This window comes from Chanos chanos, chromosome 14, assembly GCF_902362185.1.
Source record: "Chanos chanos chromosome 14, fChaCha1.1, whole genome shotgun sequence".
Classification (NCBI taxonomy): domain Eukaryota; kingdom Metazoa; phylum Chordata; class Actinopteri; order Gonorynchiformes; family Chanidae; genus Chanos; species Chanos chanos.
The window spans coordinates 4,670,270-4,691,504 of record NC_044508.1 but is presented as its reverse complement, the minus strand read 5'-3'; the positions used below and the strand labels follow the sequence as shown (position 1 = coordinate 4,691,504).

General features: G+C 42.2%; 1 protein-coding gene across 3 annotated transcripts; it reads left to right on the top strand.

Annotated features, from left to right (window-relative positions):
- Positions 1–129: 129 nt before the first annotated feature.
- Positions 130–19,838, top strand: git2a (G protein-coupled receptor kinase interacting ArfGAP 2a). Of its 3 annotated transcripts, XM_030791019.1 has the most exons (19): positions 130–181; positions 3,591–3,724; positions 4,868–4,980; positions 5,262–5,367; positions 5,667–5,753; positions 5,899–6,029; positions 6,311–6,405; positions 6,811–6,856; positions 7,685–7,736; positions 7,972–8,044; positions 8,272–8,369; positions 8,705–8,816; positions 8,905–9,047; positions 9,334–9,483; positions 12,287–12,541; positions 16,198–16,280; positions 16,796–16,993; positions 19,284–19,347; positions 19,626–19,838. In XM_030791019.1, the coding sequence occupies exons 1-19, from the start codon at positions 130–132 to the stop codon at positions 19,836–19,838; spliced, it is 2,205 nt and encodes a 734-aa protein (XP_030646879.1). The 3 variants fall into 3 exon arrangements, with proteins under 3 accessions (XP_030646879.1, XP_030646880.1, XP_030646881.1); XM_030791020.1 differs by lacking the exon at positions 9,334–9,483; XM_030791021.1 differs by lacking the exon at positions 12,287–12,541 and having other exon boundaries at positions 9,334–9,438.
- The last annotated feature ends 1,397 nt before the right edge of the window (positions 19,839–21,235 follow it).

The following is a 21,235-nucleotide window of genomic DNA, read 5'->3' as shown; positions in this document are numbered from 1 at the left end:
TGCCATTCTTCAATCCGAAAAGTAACAGTGGCATGTCTTCAAAAGGATCAGATGGTGATAAGCAGGAAAATTCTTGCAGTTGGTGGAATTTCGTCGTGACCGCACATTTTTAAGAACAATATTACCAGGATGTCTAAACGAATACGAAACAGCGAGGTTTGCGCGGATTGCGGTGCCCCAGGTAAGTGTTTTCACTCGGTAACGTTTGCCAGTTAAGTGAATTTGAATTAGTGAATTTATTAACTAGTCACGGCTTGCTCTCTTATGGCTTTCTGATACATTATTTCTGATTGAACATCAAGTAAGCAACATAGAGTCACATTTGAAGAAATTTGAGAAGGAAAGGAACGCGAGCAAACCTTAATAATATGACATAAGTTATGTCTCTGTGGTAGCGAGTTTAATACATGATAACATGTCAGACAAGTGATTTAATGTACCAGTACGTTAACAAATTAGATTAATGTCAGTTAAGTCAAGTTCCCTGTGTTCGTCGGTAGTTTCCTAGCTTAAAAGTGTAGTCTCAGACACAGTAGCCATAAGCGGGATAGTTTTCAATGACGATAAATTATTAGTAATAACGATATCTCTGTTCAGTTCCATTTCATTAATGACGATAAGGGTTTTTTTTAATTACGTTTTTTAAAGAGTTACTGACAATATCTGAAACACTTAAGAGGAAGCCGGGTGAGTCTGCTTCCTTCCGTCACGCATTGTCGAAATTATGCTTGACAAACAATTGAATTTTCGAGCGCGCGTGCGGGTGCAGGGTACCCTACTATGTCCCCAGGCAATGCATTCTGCTATGTGCGTAGACATGTGGAAAATTTGCAAGACACAAATCAGAATCCAGTTGCTTCAGCCTAGAAGTAAGCCTTAAGTGTTCAGGCGGGTTCAACGTAGCGTGCAACGGATGTGGATAGGCTGTGTTTGGGAGGGGGGAAAAAAAAACCTTACAGCAGAAGCAGTGACAGTTTTTACTGGTCTGTGACTGAAAATGTATGTATTCTGTCGAAGAAGGTACCATGGAGGAGAGTCCCCTAGTCCCCTGCAGTAAAGTGAGGGCATAATCATTTCTGGACATTGATATGAGTGGCAGAATATAGCCTGTCTGGCCAGATATTAATAGAGTACTAAGGGAGTTACACTAGTCATTGTTTACTTATAGACCAGCAGCCCTGTCTTCCATTCATTTTCACCTTTTCACAAGGCACCAACCACCGTGCCAAGCTTTTGAGACATCATAATAGCAGAATAGTACGAGCTCCGTACACTTTCCAAGAGTAAATTCCAAAGCATTCGAGTATGTTACAACTGCAGTCACCTAAAACAACCGAAGAAGCGCCCCTCAGCAAGTCTCGACCCATCCACCAGCTGCCCTGGGCTGGCCCCGCTCTCTTGTCATTAATGTTGGGCAGTTGGCGTACAGGCTGAAAATATTTTTAGCCATGTTGGTATTGGGTTTTATTTTAGCTATGCTAGTGCTTGAGAAAGAGAGAGGGAGAGACAGGAGATGACAGCAGAGCTTGGCACAGCTACAGCAGGAAGGGAAATGTGGGGCAGTTCCAGCGCCAGGTGCTAAGGACTGGCTCTCCCTCCGCACCCGGCCCCAAACCCACAGCTGTTGCCTGACACTTCCTCTGTCGCCAAGGAGGCCACCGTCTCCCCACTGTACTGTATCTTTCACACAGACAGTCAGTCAGTCAGTCAGACAGTCTAACAGACAGACATGCCCTGACAGACGGTGGTTGGTTGATCTCGTCACAAGTTTGGGTTTCGTTTAGTGACAGGTTTGTCTTTTACAGCCTGAAGTTTTTGGGGTTTTTTTTGCCGGCAGTTCCTTAATGTCTAGAACGCAGCACGGACGTGTTTCAGTGCCTTTCAGACAAGGCACAAGGATGTGGTTTCACACTCATCCTCTCACCTTTTACTTGGAATCACAAGATGTCTGACTTTGCACAAAAAAGCACCTGTAGTTCATATCTACTGTAAAAACCCAGATGCACGTTAAGGGCTCAGAGCTTTTACCAAAACTCTTTTCAGTTTCAAACCTGTTAGCGCTGCTCTGATATGTATTCATATTTGCTGTATTCTGATAAGCAGAAGGAACTGACTTATAGAGGAAGTGCGAATACAGATTGCCCAGAGTCGTTCGTCTGGGGACCGAGAATTTTTGCGGTGAATGTGACACCTAAAAAAAGACCATGGTTCTTGTAAGGTGGGTTTTAAAGTTGGCCAGGCTGTCACAAACAGCGTCGCGTGCCCTCCTCGCTCTGATTGGTCGCTCCGACAGGCAGGGAGCGGGCGTTACGCGCTGAATGCTCCGAGAGCTATGACAGCACCAACCATATTTAACCGTTAAACGACACAGGAAATAAAGGCCTACATCTGAGCCCATGCACATCAGTTGTTGTGTGTGTGTGTTTTCACAGGATCTAAATCTAAATCTCTTTGTTTGTCAGTTGAGGTTAGGGGCTGCCTTTGTTTTGGACCTCGCTTGTTGACTGTCTTTACTGCTGTTTTTTTTTTTACTCTAAATGGCACGTGGTTGGTGCAAACTTATTTGTTTTTTTTGTTGTTGTTGTTGTTTGTTTTTTTGGTGTTGTGAAATGGTGTGGGCTTGACTTTCAGAAGTGTTTCCTAAGAGTGACCTTTTCACAACTGTAAAGGGCTTTTTCCTTGTGATTCGTTTTGTAGCGTTGACACGTTTTCACAAAAAGGGAAAAAAAAATTTTATGCTGCTCAAGCTATACATTAAAATAGTTTTCCATATAAGGAAGTTAATGGTTTCACATCTTCCTTTTGCTGTGAATGACTCTACAGCCATGCCCTAAAAGATAATTACAGAATATTTTTCAGCTATATTTCAGTTACTGTTTGTAAGTTTAGAAGACCACTGTAAATCTTGTCCTCCACACAAACTGTACAGATGCAAATGTGTATATATATTGCAGTAGTGGTAGGCAGTTCTCCTCCTGAGGAAACACCCTTCAGCAGGACTTTGAGCCCGTTTCACATTTCACATATGCAGTTCCAATGCTAAAAATCGACTACAGACCTTAATAAGATGAATCAGATGTGTGAATGTGTGTATGCATGTGTGTGTGTGTGTGCGTGTGTGCGTGCGTGTGTCTGTATGTGTTTTAGACTGAGAATGGAACAGAATCCTTCAGGAGAGTAGATTACCAAGGGCCTGGTTATCTGTCACTGTCCTAAATCTTGTTTATGTAGCCAAATTTATTGTAGCATTTTTTATGTCTTTTTGTTGAGAGCCCTGTGACCTTTGACCTGACCCCTTTGACTGTGTTTACCCTCCTTAGAACATTCTAGGCCAAGTTTGATTTGTCACCATATGTGCACACTTATTTGACTGTTTGACCCGTTCCCTGCTAGGCCCTGTGAGTCACAGCTTTAGTTGTATTGACTCTCAAAATCGTTGAGGCTTTACCTTGTGTCATGCTAGCTACGCTGAAGGAGCAGTGAGTGACGTGTATCGATTAGCGATCGAAGAGCTCGCTGATTGACGTTAACGCTGTTTGACCATATGTATTGACGGCGTTTGTTTGTTGTCTGGGTGGGGTTTTTTTCAGAGCCGCGTTGGGCGTCAGTAAACAGGGGGGTTTTAATCTGTGATGACTGCTGTAGCGTTCACCGCAGCCTGGGCCGTCACAGCTCCCAAGTCAGACACCTCACACACTCCTCCTGGCCTCCCACACAGCTACAGGTGAGTCTGACGCTACTACACACACACACACACACACACACACACACACACACTCCTTCCGGCCTCCCACACAGCTACAGGTGAGTCTGACGCGACTACACACACACACACACACACACACACACACACACACTCCTCCTGGCCTCCCACACAGCTACAGGTGAGTCTGACGCGACTACACACACACACACACACACACACACACAGGCAAACACATATGTCATATGTAAGTGTGTAAATGCACACCCCTTTACTCTGTGTGGCAGATGTTGGACTTCATCTTTATATAGCTTTACAAACTTTTTCCATGGATCTTAATACCTACAGTCATGTTTTTAGCTATAGGTGATAGTACTTTTTGTGTGCTGGTATACTGCCCCACTGCATGTTCTAAGCATTTGTAACCATGTTATAATGTCTTTTAATAAACTAACAATGCTCTGTGTCATTCCAAGTGTTCATATTTTACCTGCCTCACCTAATGACACGCGATCAGCAAAGCCCATAAGAAGTTTCATTCCGTCTTATGACAGGTCTTACGATCCGTTACGACCGTCTTATAAAGCATTATGCGTGCCAGTTTCAAACGGTGCACTCTGACTAAGCCCTGAACCACTGTAACGAAATCTCTGTCTCTCCATTGTGGCCTGTGGTCTGCCTCTGATTAAGGCCCATTGACCGTCACTGGACTGTGTCATTGCCGTATAAGCCCACAGACTGTGATTTCCTTCTCTCATTCAGGAGCTCTATTCTGCCCCTTTTTCCCTCCATTGATTGCTCTTGTCCAGAAATAGCTCCATTTTAAATGCTCGCTAATTAGCTAAATGGACTTTTTTCTTTTTTTTCTTTCTTTTTTTTTTTTGCTATCGCAGGCACTCGCTAAGTCTGCAGTTTAAGTCTCTTTTTATTCGACCAGCCTCTTTTGAAGTCAAAAACTGTCTTGTGACTTAAATAAGGCCCTTTTGAGGGTTTTTTTTTTTCTTTTTTTTTCCTCACGTCCAAGGATTTGTCTGAATGTCTCTTTTTTTTTTTTTTATTGCACGTGAAAGAAGAACACAGAAGCCTCGTGTTGTTTAAATCCTGACTGTAAATTCCTCTTTTCCTCTTCTCCCCCTGATTTTGAATCTTTCATTTTCCCCTCAGATGGTACAGACCTTATACAATAACGGTGCTAACGCGATATGGGAGCACTCTATTTTAGACCCTGCATCGGGAACGGGCGGGAAACGCAAAGGGAACCCTCAGGATAAAGTCTAGTGAGTGGTTGCGGATGTTTGATGTTTTCTTAATGAGTTTTTTTTTCATCGTCGTTTTCTTTGAATCCCAGTCAATACTGGCTGATGCTGAATTCGTTTTTTTTTTTAATCCCAAATGAGCTGTGAAAGTCTTAGAAGTTTCATCTTTAAATGAAATATTACCGTTACTCCTTTAATAAGCGAAGATGTTCTGTCTTATATTGTTGAGGTGCTTATTTATTTATTTTATATGATTTTGCTTGTTTGTTTGTTTGTTTGCTTTCATTGTTGTATCTCAAAAGCCCAAACAAGGCAGAGTTTATCAGAGCGAAATACCAGTTACTGGCTTTTGTTCATCGGGGGCCTTGTCGGGATGAAGACAGCTGCACAGCAAAGGATTTGAGTAAGGTGAGGCCCCAAGTCCCTTAAAATCTGCACCACCACCCCCCCCATCTTATTCAGTTCTAAGCCCCCTGACAAAGCTCATTTTGATGTAAGGTCTATTTCCAAATAAGCTGGCAGAGATTCTAGATAGGAGGATTACATTACATTTTTCATTTGATGTCAGACGTGAAACAGTGTGTTCTGTTGCCAAAAATGTCTGTTCAGCTTTTTGGTTTAGCGACGGTAGACGCAAACAGATGTTCCGGATGAAGAAGCGTAAATTTCACTATTCAAAAAAAAAAAAATGTTCATTTGCTGTTTAGCAACTCCACTCGAGTGTTCGGACAGGTAACCTGGAGACGTCGCTGCGTTTGCTGTCCCTCGGAGCTCAGGCCAACTTTTTCCATCCGGTTAGATATTTTTAATTACCTCTCTCTCTCTCTCTCTCTCTCCCCGTCCATAATTTAAACACCCCCCCTCTGTGTGATTTCAATGTCTGCCTGCCTTTGATTTCACTACTTTGTTCTCTTGGCGGTGTGTTCACTGACTCTACAGGAAAAAGGCAACACGCCCCTGCATGTGGCCGCCAGGGCGGGGCAGGTCTCACAGGCAGAGCTGCTGACCGTGTACGGGGCCGACCCTGGCGCTCCAGACAGCTGCGGCAAGACTCCCATCGACTACGCAAGGTAACGGGGTCCCCAAAGCATCAATATATATATATAAATATACAAACGTTATTTCAGTGTTTCCTGAGCAGTTTGGAAAGTAATTGGAAAAACTGGAAAATAATTAGAAATGATTTAGGCCTCTAGCATTTTAAATGATTCATCAGTGTTATTAGTGATGGTAAACATTGCACGGTTGCGTAGCATTACCTGAGGAAGTAGCTTTAGTGAACTGATTGTCTGATTTAAGTGAGGGTTGAGAGAGAGAGAGAGAGATGAGCGTTTTGGTTCTGTTTTCTCAGACAAGCTGGGCACAATGACCTGGCTGACAGACTCGTCGACATACAGTACGAGCTAACAGACAGATTAGCATTCTACCTCTGTGGAAGAAAACCCGGTGAGTGACGGATCTCACACAAAACACGCTGTTCAAAAGTAACAAATGCGTTATTAAAATGTAATTATCGCACTAGCAAAACGTTCACACCCGCGTATTGCTTATGATCGCTTACTGGTCACATAACAGGTGTATTTAGATTTGTTTTTTGTTTTTTGTTTGATTGTTTTTTTCAGTCAGGCTTGACTTTTCGAAGTATTACTGGGCCTAGATCATATTCCTCTCTGTGATTATATGATTTGATCAAAATCAGTCATATGCTTTTTGTCTGTTTGTTTTTGGTGAGGTCAACACTTTGTAATGACCCAGTGATCGGCCTGCTCGTTGATTCTGAATATGTAAATATAACGATGATGTCATAATAGAAATATCTTTTTTTTTTTTTTTCCCCTTGTCCTCGTCAAGATCATAAAAGTGGACAACACTTCATCATACCGCAGCTTGCTGACAGGTAATCGATCCCCTTTAAACCAGTTTACGGTTCTGGGCTCTGGGCTCTGGGTTCTTTTTCGAGAGACCGGTGATGATTTTGTATGGAATGTGCAGGGTCTCTCGTTTATAAAACATTGCGTTACGAGCTGAAAGTCAAATCTAGTTCCCTGGAGAGTGTCAGGACGTCTTTACAGCCTTAAAGCCTCATCCCCTCTGTTTGTTTTGTCTCCAACCTGTGTTTGTTGGGATTATTTCTAAAGGAAATTACATTCTGAGCGAGGAACAACACATGTCTGCATTTTTGCCCAGAGAAAAACAATGAAGTCTTTTTGTGTGGGTTTAAACGGTGAACACTCCCTTATCTACACCCTCCCTACACAACAGAGAAAAAGTGAAAACAAATAAACAAACAAAAACCTCCTTCTGTTTTTGGGGGCTTTGTCTCACATGAGTCCCCCTAAACAGTCAGGATTCAGCGTAACAATAAACAAACACTGTTGATTTTCCTGTGTTAATATCAGCTGAAGTATCTTTTCTTTCTTTTCCATGCTAACTGTATCGGATAAAGGAATATGTAAGTATTTGCTGTATTGATACCATACTGAGAGGTGATTGCTTATCTTAACCAGCATTGACTGATCACAGATCAGTTAGTCCGCAGAAGATCCTCCAAAGCTCCTCAAAGCAAAACTCTCAGTGAAACTTTGTGGTCACTTTGGGGTGTAGGGTTGGGAGACTGTTACATCACAGTTCAGTTTTAGGTGTTTCATCTCTGTTGCACTTTAGTTGAATCTTTTTCTTTTCTTTTCTTTTTTCTTTTCTTTTATAAACCCTCTCAACAACATAGCAGCCAGGATTTGTCCGAGCTGGCAAAAGCAGCGAGAAAGAAACTGCAATCTGTGAGTACCGTAATCTCCGTGGAGATTATATTTAACTGTCATTGGCTGAAACCTCGATTTTTTCATTTGGTAGTAGCCTACTAAAGTAATTCATGAAATGGTCACTCAATCAGGGATCGTCTTAAACCAGTGTTAGTCTTTCTGTGTGAAGCTAGGCTGTATATCAAATTAAGTCTGCTTCAAGATGATGGCTATTAATGTTTTTGGGGTTTTTTTTCCCTAAACGTTTTCTCAGCTCAGCAATCATTTGTTTGAGGAGCTGGCCATGGATGTGTATGATGAAGTGGACAGAAGAGAAACAGATGCCGGTAAGCAGTACAAACCTGAAAAGGAACGAACGAAATCTAGTTACCCGTCCTGTCTAAACGAATGTGTGGAACTGCTTTCAGAAACTAGGAGACGTTTCGTTTGTCGTACGGAAATTATTTTTTTTACCGTCCTGCTATTTAAAACAGCTCGTACAGTTACTCAAAGATGCGAAGGCAAACCGTGTTGAGCGTCAGATTAAGTGAGTTTTCATTTGTGGCCTGTACAGTGTGGCTGACAACACAGAACCACAGCACGTTGGTAACGGAGGCCACCGTTGTCCCTTTCCTTCCTGTCAACCCGGAGTATTCATCAACACGAAACCAGGCAAGTCTCAGCAACACTGCCTTTGTGTCTAAAGTGAAGGCACATTTCACACGGGAGCGGTTTCCCACAGGTGTGGATTATTGAAACTCAGTTTATGCGCCTCTCATTGCTGCGGTGAAGCGTGAGAGACTTTTAAAACTGTGCCTCCTTGGCATTGAATTTTGTGATAAAATCTGTAAGGTAATCTTTAATGTAAACAAAAAATACCGCGCATTTCTTATGAAAAACAACGAACTAAAAACAGACACACACACACACACACATACGCATGAAAGTTTGTCTGTAATTAACACATTTGATTCTCAGTTTTTGTTTTTTTTTTTCATGTTGGTTAGGGAAGGCAGAAACTTGCCAGATTCAGCGCACATGAATTTGCTACGCTGGTCATTGATATCCTGAGCGATGCGAAACGTCGACAGCTGGGAAATCCGGTGACTAGCCCTAAAGGTAAAGACACGTAAGGAAACATGTGACACACACACGTGGCCCCTACCCATCACTGCTTCACCTCCAACTCGGCCCTCTGTTGTCACAGAGACCGTGGAACTTCCGTTTAGGGGTGTGGCCAGTCGTCACGGCAGCGAAGACCAAGACAACGACCAGCCAGACTATGACATCGTGGCGTCCGACGAGGACACAGACATTGACCTGCCCTCTGGCAAAGTAGACCGGACCAAGGTGATACCTCTGAAGGGGTGGAGAACCTCGGTCCGAATTTTGTTACAGTATTAAAAAAAAAAGTTTCTATGCCGCTTATGCTTTGTAACTGTGTTTTCAGCTGGCCCTAAAGCATTTCTCTCTGCTGTTTAGATGTTTGTAGCAGTCACTGGCTGAAACCTTACTGTGTTATTAATATAGTTCAAGAGTTCAGATTAGCTTTAGGCTGTGAGGAGCACAAAAAAGTCCCTTCAAGGGCCGAAGCACTTCATTAAAATCTTAAAAACGTGCCCCTCCCTCCCCACAGAGCCTTGACTCCGACTTATCCGACGGGCCAGTCTCGATGCAAGAGTTTTTGGAGGTGAAAAATGCCCTCTTGGAGTCTGAGGCGAAGATCCAGCAGCTCATGAAAGCCAACAACACTTTGAGCGATGAACTGCAGCTAATGCAGAAAAAGGTACCGACTGAGAGCCCACAGTGAAGGCTTCAAAAGCCCCAGACACTCAGCCACGGGGACCGCACGCTTCAAGGCTACGGTGTGAGGCATCCTGGGGCATTTTGGCTTGTTTCACCTCTCACCCCACCCTCCAAGCACCCCACAACACATATACACACACACACACGTACACACACACACCCACACACACACATACATACACCCCCCCCCCCCCCCCCCCACACACACACACACATACACACATCCACACACAACCACACACACACACACACTTATGCATGCACATTCATACACAAAAGCTTCAACAAAAAAAAAGCCTCTACAAGGCAAGATTACGATGGGTTGTGTTTTTTTTTTCGATTGGCTCATCCGCACAGACCTCCTTGCATGTTGTCAAGACCTGTTGGTGTTGCACCGAGCGAGTCAAAGTCTTTTGTATTTAGTTAACATGTGAAAAGAACAGTGCAAACCAGGTACCATTTTTTTTCTTTCTGTGACACTGAACAATGTTACTGTGACACTACAGTGAAAGCTGTTCTCTGGTTCAGAACTAACCCCTGTGTATTTTCAACAGGGAATGTGCTTGTGGCCCCTGAGAAAAATACCACAAGACAACCCTGTTCATCAGTAAAAGTAAATGCTAGTCACCCTTAACAATAACTGTAACTTGAGTTGCTCAGATATTGATTGGCTGTTATTTCAGCATGCTTTTTTTCCCTCATTGGTCAGTCTGACTTGAACAGAACTGCTGGAGATGTTATCTCATTAGCATATTTCCCCAGTTATCTTGACACTGCCAGGTAGGACAGCTTTTACTGTGTGTGGTTGAAGTCTTGCCTTTTATTCTTTAAGGCCAAAAATATGGTACGTCATAGCCATAATCCTCTTATTTTTGGGATTTGAAAAGAAAGTCAACATTCAGCATATGCGCATTATAACATAGTTGCTAGTTCATTTTCTTAGGCTTCCCGTGGGCCATTGGCCAATCAGGAAACCGTTGGGTTTTTTTTTTTTGGGGGGGGGGGGGTGTTTGTTTTGTTTTTGTTTTTTTATTTTGCAGGAAGTAGCAGGACTCAGAAATATTATGTAAGACGTAGCTCTGATCAGAGATAAGTTAGTCATGTAGTTACACTTAGAAGTCGCTCGCAGAAGTGCAGTTTTATTAGTTATTCATTTACAAAAAAAACCCACACATACACAATTTTGTTCACCGTTACATCTCAGAACCTGCCGTCGGATACGAGGAAACAGACCATCTGACAGCTCTTTGCAATCTAATATTAAATAACTGAGAAAGAAAAATGGCTTTAGCTGAAACTAAAAGTCTTTAATGACATTGGGTATGGTGGTCTAGGTTTTGGTATTCAATCTGTATTTGCCTCCGCAAGCATGTTCAGTTGTCTTGTGAATGAATGCGTTTGTGTAAGTGACTGCTGCCATGCTGTTGCATATACTCTTTGTGTGACCAAACCCGGGCTGTATTCCATTTTGATTGTTCTGACCTTTTGGAAATGTTTGGTTTGAGTAAGAAAGACACTCTGGCTGCTCTCGTACGTCTAATACGAGTCGGGCAAAAATGCGAGGGATGAAGCGCTCAGTTTTTTTTCTGTTTGATGTCACAATGGAACTGTCCCTTACAAACCAACAAAACACAGCATGTTCAAGGACACGAATGTTCTTAAGTGCATCGGGGGGGGGGGGGGGTAATTCTGTTCATCGTGGGCTTTCTGTTGCGTCTTGAATGCGACTGAGCTGTGTGGACCTGGTATTGTCTGAACGTTTGGCTGATGTGAAAAAAGCTACCCCCACCCACACCCCCACCTTCCAAAAATGAAACAGATTGGCAACACGTGCCCTTTGCAAGCATCTCTTACTCCCCAAAATTACAGCCACAGTTTCCTCTTGCGATTACCGATGGTACAATCTGTAGATCTTTACGCACTTGCCTGGGCTGGTTGCTTAAAGACCTTTCGCTCTTTAGCTTGACAGTGCTTTTCTCTCATCTCAAATATCTCGCTTCTCTTTCACTGTCGGGTTTGATAAGCTTTTTGGCTTGCGCAGTCTCCTCTCTTACTCATAGCATGCATTATCCCGAGAGTGGTAAGAGCCGCTGCCCTTCGTCGATGAGCTTTCATTGATTTAAAGTGTAAAGACTCAATTGATCAAACAGCGTTTTAGTCATTTGGAAACGACGCACTCATCCAAAGTAATTTACATTTATTACTCTCTATGTCAGAGGTCAGACACCTCTTGACCTCTGTGGGGTTCGGTGCCCTGGTCAAGAGCATGTCAGCAGTGAACTGTCATGTTTGGGCTTAGAACTAGGCCAATTCTTTTAACTTACCACCCCCGGGTTTAATCATTATATTATATTAGATTTATACCTTGGAAGCAAGCCCTCTTTATATTAGCTCTCAGCAACAACAAACTTAAATCATTTCTATGTAGGGAGGTACATTAGGTATATGTGGTTGCATTGCACTGTGCGGTGTTATATGTAGTACTACATTGGTAATTATGTAAGTTCATTATACGATTCATTATACCGCACAGCGTGGCTCAGCGAATCATACTTAGACATATCTGATGAGTAAACTCCAAATAAATGAGGTTTTTGGTAAATTAAGTTAAAATTAAGATTTAAGTCACAGTGCGATCGTTTCTGATGAAATATGCGTCTTTGTCAGGTCAGGAGGGAATTGGGTGGTGTTTGATTTTATTTTTGTTTTTATTTAATTTTATAGTGCTTGCTGCCTCTTTAGAGCCTCTTAGAGTGTCTTTCCTGCCCTGTGTCTTCTTCCAGCTTCTCTCGCTGCAAAGCGAGAACTCCCACCTCAGGCATCAGGTCACTACCACCCATACCTACCAGGCCCCCAGCGGGCCAGACTACACAGACCCCTCCAGCCCTTCGGGCCTTAAACGCCGGGCGTCCGCGGCACGAGCCAGCCGGCCCACGTCTATGTACGAAACGGGCTCGGGCCTGAAACCTTTTCTCCCTAAGGGAGAGAGCTCGTACCCTGAGGAAAACCTCCCGACCCTCAAACTTTTCCCACCTCATGTAAGTAAAACCTTGCTCCTTGCCCTCTTCTTTTCCCTCTCTTTCTTTCTTTCCTTTCCCGTCGGCTCTGTCGGTTTGTGTCTGTTTTGTTTTTGGTTTTTTTTGAACCCCTGCATGCCTCTCTTCCTCCAGCTCAGTGTTGTCCTGCAGGCTTCTTTTTCAGACGCCGTCTTTGTCGGTCGCGTGAATTCACGGTCTCAGGTGATCGACCGGGTTGAGACCGTTAGCACGTAGCAGCCAACACAATGACAGACTGTAAGACACAGAGTTAGTCTCATCTTACCGTCAACCCACACTGATCAAGATCTCTTACTTACTGAACGCTTTCGAGTTTTATACACCTGAAACTCGCCATTAATATGTTATTGGGTTTTTTGTGTTTGTGTCTGTGTGTGTGTGTATTGTATATGCGTGTTTGTGTGTGTGTGTGTGTGAACTTTAAATGTCATGTGTCTTTGGCCATCACAAAACGAGTTGATCAAAACTGTATTTATGTACATTATATTACAGCAATTTGTCTTTTTTCATTTTTTTTTTTTCTACCAAAACTTTCCCAGAATATTGTGCAATGTCTTGTTTTTAAAATTTCTGTGATCATTTTTTAGTTCAAAAAGTTCAATGGCATTTAAAAAAAAAGATGTTTCCAAAATAATGCATGTTCAACAAAACATTAAAACATGTTTAAAACCCATCATCGCTTCACTGCATATTTATACACTTACACCCTTCACTGGTTTCGAGGCAAAGATTTCATGTAACAGCTGCTATAACAATACTAAAACATTTCCACATCACACCAATCATCTGTCATCACTGACAAACTATGTCTATGTTCCAACAGTTGTCTTTGTCAAGTTTTCACTGGTGGAAATTTCCGTTCATAACCATTCAGAGAGTCAGACCATTGCATGATGCCTACGTCTAGCCGTGATCTGAGAGAAAGTATAGCGAGTTGTGATTTTTTTTTCTGGGTTCCCCACATGACTTTAGTTTCATTTTAAGATGTTATCTGAACCCCTTTTTTTTTTTTTAGATTTTAAGGGGTGGTGCGTTTGTGATTGCTCCCTCCCCCCCCCAGGTCCTGTCCTCCCCCCAGTCGTGGGCAGGGGAGGACCAAGCGTACAAGATGAAACACCTCCTCGCTCGCTCCGCGCGTCACGGGACGTTGCGATATGACCCAGAGCCCTTTGCCTCGTCGTCCAACTCTTCATCTTCATCCTCGCACCCTTCCTCTTCCTCCGGCCCTGTCCCTCTCTCCTGCTGTTCTCCGTCCAGCTCTCGAAACGAGGGGTCCTTCCTCCGCCCATTGGGCTGCTGTTACAATCTGATATGTATCACCTCCATCATCATCATCACCATCATCATCATCTTTATCATTTCTCTCACATTGCTCTTCAGAGGTGTTTCCAGGCTGCTTTTAACTTAGTGCAGTTTTGCAGCTGCTGTCGGTAGCCAATCAGAATGCTGCTTTGCTTAGCACGCTGGTGGTTGTGGTGTAAAGCAGTCTGAACTATTCTTACAGTTACGCAGAGGGGTTTTTTTTGTTTGTTTGTTTCTTTCTTTTTTAGTGTGTGTGTGTGTGTGTGTGTGTGTGATCTGCTGAAGGAATTTGGTTGAAAGGCCATGCCTCATTAGTTCAGGGAAGCCAACAGATGACATGCTGTAGATGAGTTCCAGGAAACAGGCTGTATCTTAAGTAGAAAAATAAGTGTATATGTGTTTCCCTTTGGCCTTTTTTTTTCCCTTTACGTGACAGTATGCTTTGGGCCGCACCTGCATACAGCCATCATACCATTTCTGGATTTAGACTACTATAAAGGACATTGATTATCAGTCGCCAGATCAGACAGTGCATGCTTTTGCTAGTCGACACAATCATAGCCACAAAGACAGCAGTCAAATATGCTTTCTCGCACGGTTCGTTTTCTGGATTACAGCTCTGAGAAAAAAAAAATCGGATTATTTTAAAACCTTTTTTCTCAGTTCCTCTTGGTTGGATGTTTTTCATTTTTGAAGAGTGTTTTGCCTTTGTGTGTTAGGCAATTCTTGCTTACATTGGATTAGTCCTCTCTGGGTTTTGATGAAAGTGGTATGCTGGCTATGCTGTTTCACCCCTCTCTCTCTCTGCCCGGTCTTGTCTCGGAGAAAAGGCTGCTAACATGTCTGTGCAGAGGCGAGACTGTTTGCGAACATGATGATGAGGTGCCTTGCACGCCGAAAAGAGTGTCATGTGTCTCAGATTAAAAGCCGGTCATAGCTCTTTTAAAATCTTGATGGTGAATAGATACATATGAATGAAAAGGACCTGGTCTCCATTACGTACCTTACACGCTTGAAGACATGAATTTTTATCCGTTTGTTTGAAATATAGATGCAGACTACCCCCCCCCCCTTTTCTTTCGTTCTTTATTTTTCTTTTTTTGCACAACACCAAACCGACCACTTGAATAGCGATGCTTTATGTCAGTTCCATTTTCAGTAAACCCATTGACAGACATCCAACCAAGTGTCGCCACCTTGGATTCATTACATTGGTATCACAGTTGCCAACCATAACTGTGATAGTCTTTTGCTAGCTTGCCATCTGCCAACTCGTTTACTGTCAGCTGTCGACCTAGTTAACTGATGAGTAAACAATGAGAGAGAATCAGGAGGGAATCACAGCGCTCGACATTCCTCTGTTCTATGACTGGAACTCGACTGATAACAGGGAATTTCACAATTATTAGGAGGAGGACGTTTGAGTCAGTTAGTGAAAGGCATGCTAATATTTAGATGATGAACTTAGTCTTCTGCCTAGCCAAGTTACTATGCAAATATGCGGTTGTTATAAACGCTTTTTATTTATTTATTTTTTTTACAGTAACGTAAACATCCTTGTACTGTTTCACGCCTATGTGCACTTCAAAACTGTGATCAACCTGCAGTATGCAGCAGCTGTTCTCTTCTCACACTTTTCGTCTCTTCATGAAAAATTATATGAGAGTAATTTACCGGCCTGACATCTTGTGATAAGGAACTGAAACGCTAACAGAAACTCGTAACGCCGAAACAGTCAGTCACTCAGACTGAACTGATAGCAACTTCAGTCTTCCGCAAAGCCTAAACGCTGATGTTTCCTATGTTTATTTCGCCTGTTATGCAGTGAGACCAGGTGTCCGGTCAATAAAAACAGGTAACAGGATTTATAAAATGGCTTAGTAGGCTATTACAGTACTTTGCTACATTTGCAGCTCAAGGCGTTTTACTTGCTTTTTTTGCTTTGGTCATGTGAAATACAGCTGTGCATTTCTACATTTCCAAGTCATGTTAGTTGTTATTGCTGTTATTCATTTGTCGAAGTCAGTATCCCGGTCGTATTGCTCAACACTAAAAGAAATTTCACAAAACACAGCTACTGTCACCCCCCTCGCCAACCATTCGGCATTTGTATCTTTTCATATCAACGAGATGTTACGGTCCAGGGCAGCTCAAGCGTCTTACGCATTGATACTGTCTTAAGCATCAGTACATGACATGACTTGAAAAGGAGACGCCAGTCTGCTTTTTTTTTTTTTTTTTTTTTAAATCGATTTTATAAGTTGAGACAAATTGTGATGTGCATATTTTTTTTGTGTGTGTTGTATTTTGTTTCTCCCCCGCTCCTCGTCCTTTAGGCCTCAAAGTTTGAAAAGCAAAGCAGCATACAGGAAAGTGATTACGACAACACAGTCAACAACTCTGACCTTGACGACTCAGGGTATGCCCTCTTCCCCTACAATCCCGTTTAATGAAGTCTCATTTCCATAGCTGTGTGTGTGTGTGTGTGTGTGTGTGTGTGTGTTTGACAATGGACATTGTCACACGGCACCTTTACAGAACCATAGGTTTCAGTGACTTGTTAATGGCACAAATAAAAAAAAGGTCTGGCAAGTTAACAAAAAAACCCCAAAAATAAAGAGAAAAACTCTTTTTTCTTTTACATTTAGATTTAATGAGTCTGTTTTGGAGCTAGGTGTTCAGACAGGAACTTGGTAGCATTTTTAATTACAACTGCAATATGCTTACCATCACTATGATAAAAATAAAAGGAACATGGCTTTGAAAGTGTATGCTTTCATTGGGATACCAGATAAAAGACTCAGTTAACATCAGAGGCTTAAATCAAAACGAAGTTTTAATTGAGTCCTCATCTCTGAGGTTAGGAAATGGTAAAAATGTATGTTGGATTAACAGCTTGTCTACTTCATACCAAACCTGCATCACCTGCATCAGCCCAGGCCAGAGGGGACGGGCGCGGAGCAGCGGTTGGCTGGGGGAGAGCGGATCCATCCCCGAGCTTGACGAACTAGGGGCGGAGCCTGAGTCGGACTCCACCCTCCCCAGCACGGAGGACGTCATCCGTAAGACAGAACAGATCACCAAGAACATCCAAGAGCTGTTGCGTTCGGCTCAGGGCAACAACCAAAACAGGTAAGAGACTGATGGAGTATTCCTTCAGTACAATGATACTGTGCACAGCAAACCTCAGCCCCAGGCTTGGCAGAAACACTTCTCTCTCTCTCTCTCAACAGCGTCGCTCATCCAAAACACCCTTCCCTCTAGAACAGAACAGAATTCTAGAGTTCTTCCCACTAGAATAGAGCTGAATTCTAGAGTTCCTCCCACCAGAATAGAATAGGATTCAAGAGTTGTTCCTTCTAGAATGGGGAGAATATTTCAGGAGGCAAGATTTCTCAGCTAACCTGCTGACTGTATTATAGGGGATTTTATCAATCAATAGGAAAGCACCGTAACTGTTAGCATCTTGACAGAAGGTATCCGATAAACTGCCCAACATCTTTCACAAGATATTGCTTAGATGATGAAATTTGTAATTCTTTCTTTTAATTGTGGTTTAATAAACAGTAACAGTCGCTAAAAGTCTGATTTTAGTCTTACTCAGTTTTATTTGTAAATATCACTTTATTATTCTTACCTGATCTTCTTCACTTGAACACAACTCCCTTCCTCCCATGTTTCTGTCTGCCTTTCTGTTACCTGACTGTGGCCCTGTAAGATTGTGTACACATGCTGTCTTTCTTTTGTCATCCTTTTCCTGTGGTTTTTAATTTTCCTTATATTTCTTTTCTTTCCCTCCTCCCCATTTTCCCACCTTCCTTCATTGGGGACTTGCCTCTTCCTTGTTGGTGTTGGGGATGTTTTGCGCAATGTCGTGCCCCCCCCCCCCCTCCCCCCGCCCCCCAGCAGGCTCTCAGAGCGGGACAGTGCCCGACGACTCAGGTACAGCCTGGGCTGCCTTGGCACCCTGGTCCCCTGGTCAGAGAAACCCCCCTCCCCAATGCAGCCTCTGGGTCTCCAGCCCCCCAACCCGACCTCCTGGTACTCCGGCCTCTGTCCCTGTCTCCCAGGCACAGTTTCTCTTCCCTCTCTCTGTCTTTCTTCATCTTTCAGTACTCACTCACTCACTCACTCATTTCCTCATGTGCTTAATTAACTGCTCTCTTCTGATAGGCCCACGCTTGGGACACAGTGTCTCACACACACGCCCACACAGCTGTTGTAGTCAATACAATGGCCACGGTTCAATCAAACTGCAAACTGAACCGTTAGTTATTTGGTAACTGTATGAAATTGGTGCCTGCACCTGCCTCCTGTCATATAATAAAAGCTAGTCAGAAGAAATGCAATTTTTGACACCATTTATGATGTAGGTTGTGATGATTTAAGTCGTTTTGTTGTTTGTTTGTTTTTCTTGAATAGTAGGACCATTGTGTCTTGTTTGTACATGGGCCTGAATTAACTATAAGAGCAAAGACAGCTATATTTCCACTATTTGTGGATACTGCCTTTCAGAAAGAGTCCTGGCTGGATATGACTGCAATGTTAACACCATCTTGACCTTTTTGGCTGTGTTTTTCTTCTCTTTTGTATGTCAATACTAACAAATTAGCACTTAGTCTTCAACAACTCACCGCACTGCTCTAAGACTTGTCTAGGAAAGGTATTCACCATACAGGGTTTAGTTGGTCTTTAACAGCAATGTGTGGATGGGTACTCTTGTGTGGCAGAGTCAGTAAGTTACACATTAGACGGAAGTTAGACACATTATATACTTCAAATGACTAACATGGTGAATATTTTCTTCAAATGTATTCATTTTTTGGTAGTTGAATGCGTGACGCAGGGTGTGTTTAGACAATGCGGGAGAAAAACGTTTTTGCATGAGAGCGTTTTTCAAAGCATGATTTGAATAATCTGATTGTTTACGGAGTTGGCCAAGGTCATCACGAATGGATCCCAGGTGTCCAGCATGAGAAGTCCAATACACATTTTAACAAATGCATGTCATTATGTCTCTTGCATAAATTTACTTCATTTAAACTTAACGTAATCTCTCTGGCATAGAACTGCATGGACAGCACAGTTACGGTGTCAAAATGAAGGACATAATTCAATTTAAGTTAATTTTTTTGTTTGTCTGAGATTGCTGTTGTGGTGCCGCTGAGAAACTGAGTGTTGCAAAATGGCTGTCCTTTAATGATACTCAAATATTTAAGGTTTCTTCTTTTCTTCTTCCATTTAGCACCTGTGGTTTAAGGTCTTTTATACTTACAAAATTGGTGTGGGTGTCATGTATACTTCTCTAATCTTGCTGTTTTTGGAGTGGCTGTTGGGACAATACTCCTCTAATCTTGGCAAACGTTGACTTCGTTCTGTGACCTGCCAGCTCTCACTGTCTGTATGTGTTCTCCTATTGCAGCTTTGTACCCTGTTCAGAAAGAATTCTTGTGGCTGTGACAGAAATGGCTGCCCTATTTCCCAAGGTAAAGCAAGAGATTACATTCAGAGCCTAATTCAGTCTAAGCTGCCTTCAAACGATGATTTTCCATGAACAGTCTCAAAACTGGGTCCTCTGCCACAAAAAAAAAAGTGTGCCACCAAGATCCAATACAGAACATGACATCAATGATTTCAGGTTCTGTTTAATTTCAATTTTCTTGGCCAAACGATTTAAAGAATTGCAGGTGTCATAACAGGGATTGACTGCCATGGTTTGCTGTTTGAGGTTTTTTTTTTTTTATTTTTCCTATCCTGGTCACAGAAACCACGATCAGAAACCGTGAGAATTTCCCTGCGTTTGCTAATAACCAGCGCATGCCGGCTTCAGGGCGAATGTAAGAAGGCCACGCCCCTCGAAGGCGGAACTGGGCCAGACATGCAACTGGTCACCCAGCAGGTCATCCAATGCGCCTATGACATCGCCAAGGCTGCTAAGCAACTGGTTACCATAACTACCAAAGAGAACAACAACTGAACAACTGATTCTGAATGTTCTGACTCTCCATCTCTCCAGCCTGTACCTTGAGGCCCAGAATATTTTTGCTCTTTTCCTGTTTATGTTGATCTGTGGTTTAAATTTGTGTGTGTTTGTTTTATACCAGTATTAAGAACATATGCATGTTATTTTAAAAATTTGAGAGAGTTATGTAAATATAATAAATGGTCCCAGTAATTTATGCCTGTAAGCCATATTGACCAAGCCTGCATTGGTCCTGCAACAGAGCTCTGAAAAATTGAGTAGACGGATCTTTTTTTTTTTTTTTTTAAATGGATATATTCAGGTTTAGACTACTACTGACTGCATGGTACAGTTTCATTATGAAGAAACCAAGGATTCTATGGAATCCAACTAGACTTTATACTTCAGGAGTTTCTATAAATATGCAGGCAAATATCATACTGTTAAACATGCCTGTCTTTTTTGCACTAGGTTGAAGACACTGATTAGTTTTTTTTTCTCCCCCCTGACGAAACTGAATTTTAATACTATATATAGTTGTGATGTTTAAATTGTTCATTAGAATGTCTGAGTATGATTTCTGTATTGCGATGTATTCCAGTGTCTATATCTCGTAGTTCAATTCAGGTGAGAGAATCTGTATTTTACCATTGCATCCCTAAACAGTTCCACAAGCAGTAAAAAGCCATAATGCCATAACAAATTGTTATGAACATTAATTTAACTCATTTGCACTATCAAGGGAATAGTAAGTCCACCGCTTGTGTATACGTATATGCAGAAACGTATACACAAAATGAGGCATATCTTTGAAAAATTGTATTTAAAAATGTCTTTATTGTTTAAACATAGCTATTTGAATCGCAAAGAGCGTTTAAAAATGAGAAATTACTTTTACACATAGTTTTACATCACTCTGTGGCCAATTTAGTGTTCTAGTACAAATGCACTAGCATCCATTTCAATGGGATTTGCGAAAGTTGTCTTTAGTTCTGAAGTGCGCAGGGACTATTAAACACATTTCACCAGCAAACCAGTTATTGATATTAGTCTAATAAGGACTTTGTTTGTTAAGGAGCTCTGATAAAATACTATGTTGTACATGCTACAGTTCAAACTTACATTAGCACCATGAATGTTCTGTAACGGTGATTAGCTTAGCAGTTGTTCTTGGATTAAATTAGATCTTGGTCAGACAACATGCTTTTTTTTATGTTGTTGTTGCGTTTTAGAAGGTCTTCATTGATGGATGGATCTTACAGTAATATACTTGAAAATGTCCCTGTTTGGAGCATCTGTGGTTCTCAGATTGCAGAAGTCTTCCAGGTAATGATTTATATACCAAGTCTAGTCTACCACAGAAACAAAAGAGCAAACACCCCTTAGTTTTGTTTTCTGTTTTTTTTTAAATA